Source organism: Benincasa hispida, unplaced genomic scaffold (assembly GCF_027475165.1).
Source record: "Benincasa hispida cultivar pf3 unplaced genomic scaffold, pf3_genome.v1.1 HicScf295, whole genome shotgun sequence".
Taxonomy (NCBI): domain Eukaryota; kingdom Viridiplantae; phylum Streptophyta; class Magnoliopsida; order Cucurbitales; family Cucurbitaceae; genus Benincasa; species Benincasa hispida.
This window is the reverse complement of record NW_028326377.1, coordinates 1-18,000: the sequence shown is the minus strand read 5'-3', so window position 1 is coordinate 18,000 and position 18,000 is coordinate 1. Positions and strand designations below refer to the sequence as shown.

Sequence of the window (18,000 nt, the reverse complement as noted above, 5' to 3'; positions counted from 1 at the left end):
GATCATCGAGAGGTGTAAGCGAAGGGAAAAGCGGAACCGAACTTATATCTTTAACGCAATTAAGAAACTTGCGATGTTTGTATTAATTATCTTTTCTGTTTCAGCTTCGTACATAAGACTTGTCACCGCATTACACGATCTTTGCATAATCTTCACAACCAGCCTTGACCTCAGTATCTTGTATCATGAAACCTATATCTTGTATCATCTTAGAATAGATTTACTTTAATGCAATTTACTTTAACGTAATTTATTTTATTATCGCAACTTTACTGCTTTATTTTACTTTTTTGCATGTTTATATTCTTGTACACAACAAATTTTTATAAATTGAAAAACCCCTGGTCGCATGTATCTCAAACATAACGCAATAACCTCAAACAGTCCCTATGTTCGATCTCGGATCACACCGAGAAACTTGTGGTGAAATTATACTTGGTTTCAACGCAAGGAAACTTGTGACAACGCATAGTATACTATAAGGTTCTCATAATTAATGCATATCTAGAAGTAGTATTACATGGATTTGTATCTTGCGTGCATCTTTGTGTGCCTAGATAGAAACATTCATAGATCAATTTTTGCCGTTAACAAGATTATGGCGCCGTTGCCGGGGAACTGGTTATGGGGACATGAACTTGCATTATATGCATCCATGCGTTGTGTGACTTAAGATCAATTTCTAAGTAACAAGTTTATGGCACCGTTGCCGGGGAACTGGTTACGGGGACATGAACTTGCATTATATGCATCCATGCGTTGTGTGACATAAAATCAATTTCTAAGTAACAACAACCCGACTCCCTAGAACTTAAGTTAGGCCGTTACTAAATACATGCATGCATGGAACTTAAAATGACACTCTGTTATAGTGAAATAAATGCTAATTAAATAACGTAAATTTAAAAGACTTTGCATTTAATTTCAAATATTAAAAACAATGGTAGGGTACCCATAAATCATAAATGATAATAAATAAATCTGGAAGCAATTCTAAATAGTAAGTTTTAAACATCAACACTGAAAGCTAAGAAAAACATGAAAAGAAGTTTAAATCTCATGAGCGGAAGCATAAAACTGGTCCCAGTGGCTCGTTCGATTATTTCAATTTAACCCCAATTTTCCAAATGAAAGGGAAATTTAAACTCAATAATTTTAGATAATTAACTTAAATTTTCCTGAAATTTAGGATGTTACATTCTTCTCTCCTTAAGAAACTTTCACCCTTGAAAGTTCAAGTCCTTAAAGGCTCGTGATACTTAGTTCTTATCTCATCCTCATATTTCCAAATTGCTCCTTCAGACCGATAATTCTACCAAAGAACTTTTAATTAGCACTAACTCCACGTTTAAAAAAGTCTTCACCTCCTACCATGAATTGTATAACTTATCTGAGATAATATCATGTTATTCTTTAATCTTAAAATAAACACATAACACCATTTAGACCCTCCTATGCACGAGTCTGAAAATCTCACTTAAATGAGACTCTTCAAGTCCCCATCAAAATACATCACCATGACCTCATAATAGTTGTAACCATTACCTAATGTCAGTTTCTAAGATAAAGACCTTCATGATTGCATACATCTATATTAAGAATGTTCACACTCTATAGAGTGGGTCACTTCACTGTCCATGCAACAGAAAATATATCTCTTGTGGCATCTCAAGTCTAGGATTCAGAATTCGGATTCGGCACCTAATTGCCTTGATAATCCCCTGCAACCGAGATACGCTATGATATTCAATTCATAATAGTTGATACAAAATCGCGTGAATCATCTTTCTTTCCTAATAAACAAAGCTGATGTGTTCACAGGCAAAACATTAAGGCACATATGAAACACTTTGCTAAATGGTTCTTGTATAAGTGACTTAAGCTATTCCAACTCTGCTAGAGTCCTTCTATGAGGAGCCTTAAGGATAGGAGTTGCTCTCAACTCAAGTTCATCTCTAGTGCTAGGGGTCATTGTGGGAGATCAAATTTACTCAACCTTAATACTCATATAGCTTGTTTCTTACTTGGAGCTAGATTACTTTCACCTTCAAATAAAATCGATGGCTTCATTAATTCCTCGTTCTAGATATTTGTGTCCACAATCAAAACCTCTAGACCTTGCTAATACCTTTCAACATCTCCCCCCCCCCCCCCCCTCTTTAACGAGGCCTTACCCCTTCTATTTTCATAATTTCTAGCAACTATTGCTACTAAACATCCTTTCATAAAACGTTATGACTTAAGTTAGGAATGATGTAACAACTTCACTAATTCTGGCTTCCATTGCCTTTTCATCAATTTGGGTCATCAGCGAATTTGGAGCTGCCAGGACAGTCTGGCTACTCTCAACTCCCCCTGCTTGCACTCCTTCTGTAATTGTCTTTCTTGCTCTAGGTTTAGATGTCATGTCCTGTCATGAACTCATAAATTAACTATCTATCTCTGGGTCTTTCTCAGAAATCATGCTATTAAAACACTACATCACTAATTTCATGTATGCATTGAAACTTTCATTAGTAGGACATACCTGGCGATGACGAGGGATCCGTTACTGGGCCACAGGGACTATCTAGACTTACATAGTAAGTCAGTCTACAGAACCCAAAACATGGGCTCTGATACCAACTGTAATGACCCGACCCCCTAGGACTTAAGTTAGGCCGTTACTAAACATATGCATGCATGGAACTTAAAACGACACTCTGTTATAGTAAAATAAATACTAATTAAATAAGGTAAATTTAAAATACTTTGCATTTAATTTCAAATATTAAAAACAACGGTAGGTTACCCATAAATCATAAATGATAATAAATAAATCTGGAAGCGAAAGCTAAGAAAAACATGAAAAAAAAGTTTAAATCTCATGAGCGGAAGCATAAAATTGGTTCTAGTAGCTTGTTCACGAATTCCCCTTGTCATTCGTCGGCGCGTCCTTACTCTTACTGAAACATAAATATGAGAAATGGTGAGTATAAAATACTCAGTAAGTAACCCCACTACTGGGGTCAGGCTAGGCATCTATGTCCTCTAAATGCCTACCTCTAGTAGAACATATAAACTGCTCTAGTCCTCATGGGACACATTCATACATGAAAAAATTATTTCTATCCTACTGTAGTTAAGTATGCCCACTATCTCTAGTAAGTCCCTTAGGACCCACAACCTTTGATGAATCCCGAAGGAAACACAATCTCTAACATGCACATGGTTATGCATACACCTCTTTCGTGTACACATAACCCACTTAATGTGTACCTCTTTCATACACATGGTTACGTATACACCTCTTTTGTATACACATAACCCACTGAATGTGTACCTCTTTCGTGAGTATGTACCTCTTTCGTAAATGTACCTCTTTCGTACACATGGTTATGTATACACCTCTTTCGTATACACATAACCCACTAAGTATGTACCTCTTTCGTACACCCCATATCCTCTCTATAAATGTAGGGATGCGTACCTTTTTTGTATACATAACTTTCGTATGCACATAACCCACTGAGTATGTACCTCTTTCGTACACCCCAGATCCTCTCTATAAATATAGGGATGCATACCTCTTTCGTACACATGGTTATGTATACACCTCTTTCGTATACATATAACCCACTGAGTATGTACCTCTTTCGTACACCCCAAATTCTCTCTAGAAATGTAGGGATGCGTACCTCTTTTGTACACATGGTTATGTATATACCTCTTTTGTATACATATAACCCACTGAGTATGTACCTCTTTCGTATACCCCAGTACCCTCTAGGTATATATCACTTTCATACACACCAGCCTTAGTGCATCACTTTCATGTAGTCACATAGTCTGGAAAGGAAAAGATATTACATTTAACTTCATATTACATATAACGTTCACATAATCATGAATTCTCTAAAATCTCCTGATCAAGGTCTTGATCATGTTAATTAACCTCAACATACGTAATTAATCTAGCATTAATGGATCAACTCTAGTACATCACTTTCATGCACTAACTCATGTAAACAATCAAACATTTGAAATTTCATAATACATCATATAGCTTACACACTTTCATAATAAATCACATAAATAAGCACATCAACAAAATGCTCCAACTTTTACCTAACTTTTAGACATTCCCATAGTAGTGTCGCTTAACTCATAATTTAGGGTCATGCTCAATCGTCCTTTTAATATATCTTATAAAATTCTAAATCATGCTCATACATTAACATGCTTCAGACATATTATCACATACTCATATATCTTTTCTAAACAATCTATTAAATCTCAAAACAGTCAAAATTATCTTGGTAACTAGTCTTACAATCCTCAACATAAATTATAAATTTACCGGCACAAAGGCGATTCCAGTAGTAAGATTACTTACCTCAACTTGGTAAAAAAATGCAAAACAAAATCTCCTTAGAACTTCTTTAGCACACTTGAATCAACCTAAAGTTGTGGCTTGGTCCAAGACAAATTCCAATACTCGATTTAATTAGTCAATCTGATCATGAATTAAATCCAAAATCAATAACTTAATTTTTCCACTATTACTCTCAATCCAAAATAATAACCATCTAACAACTTACAAAACTTACCGATCTTCACCAATTTTCTGCAAAAAAAAAAAAAAAAAATGGTATCTAGCTTGATGGTCAATGCCTCAAAACTTCCAAACCTTGAATCTAAGTTTCAAACCAAAGAGAGGTTACTAATTTAACCCAAAATCAAAGGGGTGAACTTCATCTCCCAATAAGGAAAAATAAGTCTTACCCAAGTTTTTCCTCAAAATTCCGGCAAAGATTGGGGCAATGGCGACCGATGGCACGTTGACTTGTGGTTGCCATAGATAGGCGGCGTGTGTTGCTGTCGGACGACATAATTATTTAGGCTAGCGGCTGGTAGTGAGGGTCTTGCATGAGGAGGGTTTGCGAGAGTGGGAGAGAAGGGGAATTTCTAGTTTACAGATTTTATTCAGCAATGATTACGAACAAACCAGAGTTTGAAAGAACAATCCAACCGTTCAAAATGAAACTCTATATTTCTTGAATAGGTTGACCAAATTTGAGCACGATCTAACGGTTTAAACTCTGGCAATCGACAATTTTGTGAAAGTTGCGACTGAAAAATCGAATTGTTTTCTCCCCCAATTTTTGACGTCTTTTCACTCTCATTTAATTTCGAAAAAAAAAATCAGTTCTTTTATTTTTTTTCCAAATTCTGAAAATATAAATAAAATATTTTATCACTATATCTCCAAAATCTCCAAAGATTCTATTAAATTTAGAAATCAATTAACTTTTCAAATTATCTTAATTTAGGCTTCAAAAACCAAAATTAAAGGGCATAAGATCCATCCATTTGATACAAACTAAATCCTTCCAAATATTTAAATCAATTCAAAACCACATGAAATTAATTATCTCTTTTATTTTTTTTTATATATTTTTTAAGTTGGCCCTAAAAAACAAAATCAAAAGGAAACAAAATTCAATATTTTCAAGATAATCAGTTCGCAATAAAAGATTTAACCCCAATTTTCCCAATGAAAGGAAATTAAAGGAAATTTAAACTTAATAATTTTAGATAATTAACTTAAATCCTGAAATTCGGAATGTTACAAGAGGGAGTTTGATTATATGTGATATAATTGAACGAGTTAATTAAATATGATGTAATTAACTTTATGTATGAGATACATTAATTTGGAGGAAATTGGATATGAATATGACTTATATCTAGTAGAGGAAAATATTATAATTAATATATGATATTAATTATATGTTATATCTCTTTTATTTTTTTTTATATATTTTTTAAGTTGGCCCTAAAAAACAAAATCAAAAGGAAACAAAATTCAATATTTTCAAGATAATCAGTTCGAATATCTAATTAATTAAATTCAATTTAACCAATAAATTTTTTTCAATTATTTCAATTTAACCCCAATTTTCCCAATGAAAGGAAATTAAAGGAAATTTAAACTTAATAATTTTAGATAATTAACTTAAATTTTCCTGAAATTCGGAATGTTACAAGAGGGAGTTTGATTATATGTGATATAATTGAACGAGTTAATTAAATATGATGTAATTAACTTTATGTATGAGATACATTAATTTGGAGGAAATTGGATATGAATATGACTTATATCTAGTAGAGGAAAATATTATAATTAATATATGATATTAATTTATATGTTATGAATATGATAAGACCACATTCATTGGACGGTTATAAAGGAAATGGATAGACACCTCTTCTGTTCTAAATAATGGATGAGTGCATTATAAATAGCAGACGGTGTGTTGATCTTGGAGTGCGCGAACATTGTGAAAAAGAAAGTGTCATCGTTTAGAAAATCAGTGCCTATACGATAGTGACTGCACGATCGCTTACATATACGATATTTCTAAGCGATCACATACCGATTACACTGTCGCGTGCTATTATCTAAACGATTGTTTACCTTTTTCCTAAGCGATCGTTTAGCTCCCGGTATTTACTAAATGATTGTATAGACGCTCGCTTAGTTTTTCCTACGCCATCGTTTGGACGATCACTCACCCTTTTCCTACACGATTGTTTAGACGATCGCTTACTTTTCCTACACGATCGTATAATTCACCTAAACGATCAAGCATCTTGTCTATGCGATAGACGACCGCATCTCCCATTTGCTTGATCGTTGTATACAATCTCTCTTCCTTCTTCCCTCTACCAAATCCGAACAAAGCCCACACTTTGGATTCTCACTCCAAGAATACTGAGGGCTCTAAGTGATGTTGTCTTCTCCGTTTTCTTCTGTCCGAGTGGTGATTGTTTGAGGTAGACGGTTGGGTTTCAGACTCGCTGTGAAGGAGAAATCTTCATCTGGTATGTTTTCTTGATCTCTTTAGCATGATGAATTCATATTATTATGTTTTAAATGTATATGCAGTAATTCTGTCACAATGAATTGGAAAGATCCACTTCCGCTCGTAGGTACTCTTGAATGAGAGTTCCTTCACATAATACGTTCTAAGGATCCAGATCATTCGAGATTGTAAGAACAAATGGTTAGCCTTGTCTCAGGCATCGTACATCGATCAAATGTTGATCATGTACAAAATGCAGGATTCCAAGAGGGGTTTATTACCCTTCTGGCATGGAATCGTTTTGTCTAAGGATCAAAGAGGTTGAGGAGATGAGACGGATTCCTTATGCTTTAGCGGTAGGAAGCTTAATGTATGCAATGTTATATACTAGACCCAAAATTTACTATGCAGTAGGATTTGTCAGCCGATATCAGTCCAGTCCAGGATTTGATTACTGGACGGCGGTCAAGACGATCCTCAAGTATCTTTGGAGAACGAGGGACTACATACTTGTGTATGGAAATAAGGATATAATCCTTACAGGATACACAGACTCTGACTTTCAGACCAATAGAGATTCTTGAAAATCAACATCGAGGTCAGTTTTCACTCTGAATGGAGGGGTTGTAGTGTGGCGAAACATTAAGCAAAGATGCATCACGGATTCCACTATAGAAGCTAAATACGTAGTTGCTTGTGCAACAGCTAAGGAGGCTGTTTGGCTGAGGAAATTCTTTTCAGATTTAGAAGTTGTACCAAATATGGATTTACCTATCACTCTGTATTGTGATAACAGTGGGGCTGTGGCAAATTCGAAGGAGCCTCGGAGTCATCGTCGGGGTAAGCATATAGAGCGGAGATACCACTTGATCAGGGAAATTGTGCATCACAGTGATGTGATAGTCATGAAGATCCACTACTACAGAAATTAGATTACTTGACGTTTATCCAATGTCAAGTAAAGGGTATACATGAAACTTATAAAAGCGTCGAGTATTCGAGTATTAAGTATAGTGTGATAACTTGACTCTGAAAAAACGTCAAGACAAATGTTCCTTGATACAATTTTCGTGTCAAGAAAGATAATACACTTGACATTGGTGGCATGTCAAGTTTATTGATTCTTGACATTGATTACGTATTATATATGATAACTCTTTGACATTTTTATATGTCAAATATATGTCTTTTTTTTTTTCAAATTAAATGCCCCAATCGATATTCTCATTTTCTGCCTTGTATTCCAATAATTCAATTACACAACTAAATAAATATTATGCATTTAATATCTATCAACTCAATATATTCACTAAAAATTCCATATGTTTAACTATGACCTTTAATATGAACATGTACATGCACAAAATAAAATTTCAACTATTGCTTTTGTATACAAAACTCAACTTTTAACAAACACAAAAGTGACAAATTGTTTAATAAGTAACTTCTCAACAAAGTACATTATTTAATCTATACATTGAGCTTTAAAGTCTAAAGATCGAGAACTAAGGGTGAGGCAAGTCATGTTTAGGTAAGTCAACCTGCAAAATAGAATAAAGGGAGATAACATCAAATTTCAAAATATAGAAATGAGTGTTAAGATACAAAAATAACAAAAAGTCACGCATAAGGAAAAATGTACATGATTGGCTTACTTTATGCAATGAAAAAATATCATACTCAAGACTTAAAAAATATCTACAACTTAAAGTATTGTTAGGATTTCATTCATTCTCTTTTGACCATATCCAGCCTCAGGAGGAACAATTACCTTTCGCTGCAAAACAAAGGAAGATGGGAGGGATTTGAGAAAATATAATAAAGAGGAAGAAGGTTATCAATAAATCAATCATTTGCTAAAATTTAAAATAGAAGAATGCAGATACCTTTCGCCCAACTTTTACAATTTTGACATAACTAAATTATTAGACCAATACTTCAATGGGTAACAAATAACTATTAGTACTAACCTCAAAACTTACCAAAACCTTGCTAAGATCGGTCTCAAACCTATTGGACAACAACTCAACTCCTTCCAACACTTTAAAATCAATATCGTCATCAAACATTCAAACAAGTAAATCATTACAGAAGATGCTATATTATAACCCAAATCACAAATTCATTCTAATACATCCAAAACACTTACTTGAAGTGTTTTCTCAAATCGATGCTTCACTCGAGCCTCGACCAACATGCCTGAAAATAAAAATAAAAGAGGAACAAGAACACTCATAAAACTATAAAAAGCTCTTACTTGATAGGGGCAACGCAACTGTACGACGAATTCGGTAGAGGATTGACCAGATCTGGTGGAAGACTGACCGAATCTGGCACAAGGACTTACCGAATTTGGTGTGAGGCTAGGCTGGGCGACTGGCGCGAATCCGGTGGTGGACTGACCAATGAGCGTCATACGGTGGCTGACTGGTGGGCATTTGGCTTTGATCCGGTGGCGTCTGGCACAGATCCGGTGGGTATTTAAGATTCGCCAAGAAAACCCATACAAGACACCAAAAACTTACCCAAAACACCGAAGACAGGTCTGAGATTGTGTTGCGGTAAGACAAAACCACACGACGAGTCTGAAAGAGAAAGATCAGATGGAGATGAAGAGATTGGCAGCGATGGGTGCACACAAAAGTCAAATCGAAGATGCTCGTGGTCGATCATTCGTTAGAGGTGCGAACTAGCGACAACGAACACTGAGCAATAGCCGGAGGAACTGGAAGTGGTAGATAAAATCGGCGGAAGTGGTCTGGGTTACAAGAAGGAGATGAAACATAAAGGAATGAGAGAAAGTTATCGTGAGAGGAGGGGGTTTGCGGCGTGAGAGGGAAAAGAAGGGGGATTTTGATAATTTTGGTAGGGATGATTTTTATTTGATAATTTTGGTAGGAGGGAAACCAAATTCGAGAGGAAATAAAAATGGGGGACGGAGGGAAACAAAAAATAAAGATTAAAAAAAATATTATTTTTTATATTTTACTTGACATGAAAATATGTCAAGTAAGAGCTTCTTATACTTGACACGGAAAACGTGTCAAACAAGACCTTATATTACTTGACACGAAAAACGTGTCGAGTAATGGTTCGTGTGAAAATATTCGAAAAATTTCGTCAATCTCCGCTTTTTTAACCTTTTTACTAGACATTTTATTTTCTAAAAGGTCATTACTTGACTTTTTTTTTTCCCAAAAAAACGTCAAGTAATTAAAAATTACAAGTGTCAAGTAATGTAGATTTTGTAGTAGTGATCGCGTCGGAGCACAACGTTGCTGATCCCTTTACAGAGGCTCTGATGGCTAAAGTGTTCGAGGGTCACCTAGAGAGTTTGGTCTGTGGGACATGCAACACCTTGTCTAGGGCAAGTGGGAGATGTTACTAGGGTATGCCCTAGTTTGTTGTATATTGTACAGGTTTTATATTGTATTGTACATTAGTCTCCCGAGACATTAGGACAACTGGGAGATTGTTGGGATTATTGTCCTAATTCTCCCAGAGTCTCGTTGTTTATAATTATACATATTGTTTTATGAATAAAATAACTGTTATTTCATTCTGGCATTTACTCATATCCATTAAACAAAGCTCCATGGTTATCTTATGTAAACTTAAGCATGTATATGTGATATACAAGTGGATCATGCCTTAAGTGATAATCTAAATAGGTCTGTAGTATAAGGATTAAGGTGGGATACCTGATCCTAGTGATACTACGGATGCGACCCGCTTTGTAGATGTTTGCAAGTGTTGTAAACTACTACAAATGGTAAATCTTGACCATTCATGTAGAGACATGCGTGCGAGGGTGTCCTATACAAAGAGTATGTATAAGATCGACCACGAGATGACTAGACTCTGTATATAATGTCGTTGATACTGGAGACTTACATCTCACCTAAACGACCATAAGTGACACGACATCAATCTTGAGTGTTTTGGGAACTCCTGCCTTTGAGGACGGTCCTTTGATTAGTATGGGTGAAAGTGACCAGATTACCAACTCAACATGCCTACTTTTTTAGGGACTTGTCTGATCTGGGAGTTGGGAACTAGGAACTCACTTATACAATATGGAATTCACTCCTTCCCCAAAGCAGGGGTAAGTAGATAGATTGCTCCCTTAAGGGCTGATTCTGGGGCTTAAACATAGTGGCCATAACTTCTCTTTGGAAGAAAGGATCCGGTCATAGTAGGACTATGACTTATATTCATTAGAGGATTAAGTGGTATTTAAGGAGTTAGATGTAACTACAGGGGCATGACGGTTATTTGGTCGAGCTGTACTTACGAGTAATCTGTGAAGGGTTGTTGCACTGTTGATTGGTTAAGATGGACACATAATATATCTGTAGTAAGAAGAGTTCAGCTGTCGGTCTTTAGTAGAGTGCCTGACAGTTATTGGATGGTGGATCCCGTGACTAAAAAGTTTAGATTATTCATGTACCATTGGAGCTTCGAACTACAGGTCCATAAGGTCCCCTTGGTAGCTCAATGGATTCAAGTTGAGGATTAGTTCTTAGTGTTGATTTGAAATGTTCAAATTGACAAGAAGTAATTCGATTATATGTGATATGATCGTTATGATGTATGAAATACATTTAGTGGAGGATTAATGTAAATGAGATTTACATTAAGTGCCAGAGAATATAAAAAGAGCTATGGTTTATATGTTTCATGAGATGAAATATTAAAACTATAGGTTATAAATATATTATGGTAAGTTAGTTATCATTTATATTTATAATAATATTAATTATTGGATAATTATTTCTTTTTTCTCTAATAACCAATTGAGTGGGAGGTTATTGATGGTTTCATGGTAACCGTGAGATAAAAGGAAAAATGTTTTCCTAATTGTAGTAAGAAAAAAAAAAGTTGTTTTTGAGATTCCCAATCTCGAAAAATTCTCATGGAGAAGTTGTCAAGTAAATAAGATTTACTAAGTGATAGTTTGGAGTTAGCTAAACGATCGTGGAGTGTTCTTACACGATAGACACTCAGCTAAGCGATGAGCTAAATGATCACATAGCTTTTCCTAAACGATTGGGCATCGACCTATACGATAAGTTGTTCCATCTCCCACTTCTCAATCGTTTACACAATTGTGTTTCCTCCCTATTTTTGCTTCAAACCAAGTCCACACAGAGCCCACCCTCTGAATTCTCCCACCGAGAATACCAAGGTAACCTTCTTGATGGTGTCATACTCAATTCGACACTATCGAGGTTCTGTGGAGGCTATTTGGGGTGTTCGTGACCTTGACAATCGCTTCATTCAAGTGCGCGGTATGTGTGTAGTGTAGTCGTGTTGGACGAGCGTTCGTGTGTTGCTGTGATCGAGCATTCATGATCAAGGAACTCGGAGTTGAGTCTACAAAAGTGTGTTGATTCTTGTCCTTGATCTTTTGTATAGCATGCTGTAATTTCTACATTTCGCATAATTGTATGTTTCCGTTTGTGATTGTAATTGTAATGTTCATATACGGTTGAAATTTGGAAAGATCATTCCGCTGCTCATGAAAATCCTCGTATTCGATTTTCTTCAAATACAACAATGGAATTTGGAAAGCAGAATAACCTGGCTCTGATACCAATTGAAGGAAATAAAAAAACCAAACTCACCCTTAAAAATGTTTAATACAAATTTTCTTAATGAGTCTTTGGTGTATTTGAGATGTTAAAAAATCAATAAATCTATTTAAAGTTGAACTGAACTTTTGGATGAGAGATTTGAACTACAAGTCTTTCATTCATTTAATACTTGCTATATGTTTGTTGAATTATATATTTTTGTCTTAGATTAAATTTTGATGTACGATAATAAAGACCCTAAAGATCTCTTTGGTAGACCATTCAAATTCTATTGTTTGTTTTTAAATTAACTGAGATATATGCATTTGATAGATAACTTGGATCTATTTTAAAAATTTATTCTTAGATTCTCCAAATAATGTAAACATTCTTATGTATTAAGTGTTTTCGATTGTGAAATTGTAATTTTATAATGCATAAATATATTTAAAAAGACATTAATAAATATAATATTTCTTATTATAAACTCCGTTGTTTTAGTTAAAATTATATAGTGTATTATAAATTATATGATTTTACATAATAATAATTATATCATTTTTAATATAAAAAAAATCGATAAATTAATTAACTATAGTTTATATGCAACACAATATTTGGTTAATAATTATAATTTGCTTAATGGTTAACAAATATACTACCAAACATATTTTGAACTATTGTTTAAATTATAATTTAATTTCTAAATCTACTAAGAACTATATATTTGAAAACATGAACTATAACTATATTTACCTTATATAGCTTGTTTTTAAATTTTTATTTTTAAATTTCCTATCAAATAGACCTTAAATTTTTAATAATATTTTAAATAAATCTATGAATTTAGAAAATATGTTAGACTAGATCAATAATGTATTATACTCAATTTTAAAAGTTCAAAGATCTCTTATATATTTTATAAGGTTTAAAAATTTATTAGACATTTATCAAGTACTAACAGCTTACTACACACAAAAGTTAAATTTTACTAATCAAACTTATAATTTAAACATTTTTAAAAAGTATTCAGTGGGTAAAGATGTAAGTGTGTTTGGTTGGTGATCCTGAAAATAAAAAGAATTGCATATTTTCATGATTTTTTAATTTGTGTTCGATAGCATATTATTTAAAATGGAAGGCCATCTAAGGGATACATTATTCTAAATGATGGTTTTTTTTTAAATTAAAAAAAATTATATTCTTTCTTTTTTCTAATAGAACAAATATTAATTTATACATTTAAATTTCGGAGGTTTATAAATTAAAATCTTAAACTAATAATTATATCAATTTAAATAATAAACTTTCGTAAATATATCAATTTACACCATTTTCTAGATTTCATTCGACCAATATCATGTAAAACTTATCATTTGAATCAATTAAAATCTTAAATTTTCATAAACCAATCAATTTAAGCCCTTTATCACACTTACCCTAATCATCCACGATTAATTCTCAAACATATTTAGACTTCTTCAAATGTTAGTTATACAAATGTGGATGATTAAAGTAAATACATGGACACGATTCTCAAATAAAATTATAATTAAAAGTATAAATTTATTCATTTTATGAAAGTTTAGAGGTATAATTTAAATGATATAACTATAAGTTTCACAAGGAGTCTTTTCAAATGAAACATGGAGAGTGTAAATGGATACACTTACAAAAGTTTATGGTTTAAATTGATATCATCTTTAAAATTTAAGGTATAAATTGATAATATACCTTTTATTTATAAATATATGTGATGATTTTTTCTATGAAATTATATTAATTTTGAATTGTTGTAGGCCTGAGATCAAAATAAAGCCATGGACATCACTGATGAAAGAACTAAAGCAAGGCAACCAAAGGAAAAAATGGATAGATAGAGAAGCGTATGCATATTGGAAGGGGAATGCTCTTGTTTCTTGGTCGAGATATAGACTTCGCAAATGCAATCTCTCTACTCAATACGATTGGAAAGTTCGTGTGTACATGCAGGTATTATATCATAATTAATTCTTTTATAACACTTGTAACGCCCCAAGTTCAACTTTAGGAGGGTAACATGAATAAATCAATATATATCACATCTGAATTAAAAGAGATTCTGTATGCTTAAAAATGACTTATAATATTGAAAATTTTTACCAATACCAATAAGGTACTCTTTCCTTTTTAGTTCAAAGGAACTCCAAAGTTAAGGATATAGCTTGGAGCAATCTTATATTGGGTGACATTCTTGAGAATTTTTCTCGGAAGCATACGAGTGAGGATAGAGTCTACAAAAAGATTTGATGACCTATGTAAGGATAGTTTTCACTCTTAGAAACAGTTTAGGATGAATAAAGATGAAGTTTCACAAAGATACAGGAGAATGGCATGGCAGGATCATCGGGTGCTGAATATCCAAATTCTACATCTTAGACCTACGACGTTATGAACTATTATTTTCCAATTTAAAACAACTTTTTTCAATTTTATCAATCTAACAACTTACAATGATCTTAGTGCTTCCATTATTATTACACCTAACATTTCATGAATAATTATGGATCTGCAGGATTGGCTTAAAGAAGTTAAACAAGGATTCAAAAACTCCAATTTAGCCGATCAATGTGTTTATAGGTAAATTTTGACCCTTTCTTTTTAACTTAGGTATTTTTTTTGGGGTTAAATTTAAGTCATCCAACTTCCATGTTAATAATTATTTTCTTTATTTATTTTTTTTTTAGAAAAAGGTATAGTAATCAATGTTATAACTTGAAATATGTGTCTAACATGTCTGAGATATATATTTTAAATTAATGAATCCTTTAAATATAAAATTGAATATTGTCTCATAGAACACTGAACATTCGATTTTATGTCTTAAAGGTTCATGAAATTTTTAAGAAAATGTTGAATAGGTCAAATATTTATTAGACTTAAAATTGAGAATTTAAGAACATATTAGGTATGAAATTGAAAGTTTAGAACTTATTAGATATATATATATATATATATATATATATATATTAATGTTTAGAGACTCTTAAACATAAATTGACACTTTTTAAAATTTAAGAAGCTATTTGACACAGATATAGAATTAAATGTATTTTTTGCTGTTTTATTTTATTTATGGGGATGAATGTAGCAATAACATGAGAACAATCGTGTAGGTATAAAATATACATTGAGGGGATTAGTTGGTCAGCGAGTCTGAAATATATCCTTGCTTGTGATTCAGTGACATTAATGGTAAACCCCCATTACTATGATTTCTTTTCAAGAAGTTTAGTCCCAATGCATCACTATTGGCCAATCAAAGATGATAATGAGATGTGCAACTCTATCAAGTTTGCTGTTGACTGGGGCAATGCCCACAAACAAAAGGTACTTTAATTATTCGACGATGCTACCATAATGTGATTGACAGTTTAGTACTACAAATGGTTATCGAATAAATTGTCGTATTTTCTTAAATGGATTGGCATGCAGGCACAAGCAATTGGGAAGGCAGCAAGCAAGTTCATTGAAGAACAACTAAATATGGAGAAGGTGTATGAGTACATGTTCCATAGTCTAAATGAATACTCCAAACTCTTAACCTTCAAACCAACCATTCCACCAAATGCTACTGAACTCTACTTGGAGGATTTGGCTTGCCCTACCCAAGGCTTAACCACCAAGTTCATGATGGATACCCTCATAAAACGACCTTCTTTCTCAAGCCCTTGCTTCTTGCTTCCGCCTTTTAGCCCGACTGCTCTCGGCTACATTCAAACCAGAAAAGAAACTCTAATCAAACAAATCGAAATGTGGGAGAAAAATATGTCTTTTGGGTGATTAATACAAGACTTATCATTTGATTTCTTTTCCAAGATTGATGCTAACTTGTTCCATAATCATAGCTTTACGCAATTGTTATGTTATTCAGTCCAGGTTTAGAAATGATTTTAAAATTTTCATATTATCAAAATTAGTTTTGAGTACTTAAAAATATGTTTTATAATAATTTTAAAAATGAAAAAATGATTTTAACTCTTTTAAAATCACTTTTAAATCTTTTAAATAGAAAATTTTATGACAATCTAGGCAGAATTAGTTGGAAATAGCAATAGCAACTTGATCAAACATTCCATATAAGCCCGATGCACATTTATGTAGTAACCATATATTTACCTTTTATTAAAAAAAAAATATTTATACCAAAAAGAGTATTATTTATTAATACAAATTAAAAAGTAACCCCTTCAATAATTAATAATAATAACAATACAAAAGTAACTAGCTAATTAATAAAAATAATTTCATCTAAAATTCAAATAAATATATAAATTTAAAACTAATAAACAAAGTTAAAGTATCACGCTCAATATAAGCCACACACTGATGAAAGATATACATCAACTAACAAAATCTAATCGATAATTTATGCTTCAGCCATACTTTAAATTTGTATACATGTAGCAAATACTTTGAATATGACCATCTTCTGGCGTATCTTAGATTACATCTATCTTTGTGCAGTCCACTTCAATCACACAATAGAAAATTTCAAAAATATTTTAAGATTAGAATAAAATAGAATTTAAACATGTGACAAACTGCAATTGAATGCAATTTATAATATACATTGATATATTTTTCGATATTCGTAGATCTATTGATATGATTGATGTACAATATTGCGAAAGAGAGAATGTTAGTACATTTAAGTATAAATCTAAAACATGTCTTTTGGCTTACAATCTTGCATGAAACTGTCCAAGAACATCCAATCTTCAAATATAATTATATTTGAGGAGATTACTTAATTTTGAGGATATTTTCCAAATAATACTCATTGCTCCCTCATTGTATAAATTTGAAAAAGATTATGTATCAGAAGAATCGAAGTAGAGAGAGAAAATATTGGTTAGTATTCTTAGGCTTTTATGATTTAAAGGGTAGCATGGTTGAACTCCATTTTGACTATTTTTTCTTGTACGTTTCGCTCTTTGTTGCTTTTTTTCATGATCTCTTTAAAGCTATTCCATTACGTCGTCAGTTTTTTTTTTTCACTCCTTTTTTTACATTTCAAGTGTGACAGATGAGACATGGAGATTTGATTATTTAAGTGAGATAACTTTCTTTTTGACAATACATAGAGAATCGAACTTATAACTTTAAAGTTGATAATAGAAGCACTCATCTCATTTTAGCTTGAATTTTTGGGTAATTTTGTTTTAGAATATCAATGATTTTTATTAGATGTGTTGGTTGGTCTAAATTTCTCACTTTGTCATAGTCGATGGATGTGTCTGTGACGAGGGATGTAGAATTACGTATTTACCCTAAAATGGAAGTCGAATTTTCACCGTTAATTATACTGAATTTTCACAAGGGAGATGGTGGAGAGAGGTCGACCGAAGGTAGATTTCCAACTGGTGATTGTTGACGATAAGGCTTACATGGAGATGTAATTAGAAGCCTTTCAAACTTCAAAGTATGGATACTTTTACTTTGTGGGGGATCCTAGATTTGTTACTGTGGTACCCAGGTAAAATTTTCAATTTGGTCTTCAAGTTCAGTTGCGATGACCAGCCCAACATTTTAAG

At 32.8% G+C, this 18,000-nt stretch overlaps 1 protein-coding gene and 1 long non-coding RNA gene across 2 annotated transcripts; one reads left to right on the top strand and one right to left on the bottom strand.

Moving 5' to 3' along the window:
- Positions 1 to 8,214: 8,214 nt before the first annotated feature.
- LOC150030335 (uncharacterized) lies at positions 8,215 to 8,753 on the bottom strand. The gene is made up of 2 exons (XR_016527068.1): positions 8,504 to 8,753; positions 8,215 to 8,389 (listed from the first exon to the last, which is right to left on the bottom strand). It is a non-coding gene; the product is annotated as an uncharacterized LOC150030335 (long non-coding RNA).
- Positions 8,754 to 8,789: 36 nt separating this feature from the next.
- On the top strand, positions 8,790 to 16,259 carry LOC150030334 (uncharacterized). The gene is made up of 7 exons (XM_090309817.1): positions 8,790 to 8,793; positions 9,113 to 9,321; positions 9,565 to 9,668; positions 14,224 to 14,416; positions 14,979 to 15,043; positions 15,580 to 15,793; positions 15,899 to 16,259. The coding sequence occupies exons 1-7, from the start codon at positions 8,790 to 8,792 to the stop codon at positions 16,244 to 16,246; spliced, it is 1,137 nt and encodes a 378-aa protein (XP_090165943.1). The 3' UTR covers positions 16,247 to 16,259.
- Positions 16,260 to 18,000: the final 1,741 nt, after the last annotated feature.

Coding starts and splice junctions, on each gene's coding strand:
- LOC150030334 (XM_090309817.1), top strand. Junction 15,044..15,579: donor GCCGATCAATGTGTTTATAG/GTAAATTTTGAC, acceptor ACAATCGTGTAG/GTATAAAATATACATTGAGG. Junction 15,794..15,898: donor GCAATGCCCACAAACAAAAG/GTACTTTAATTA, acceptor ATTGGCATGCAG/GCACAAGCAATTGGGAAGGC.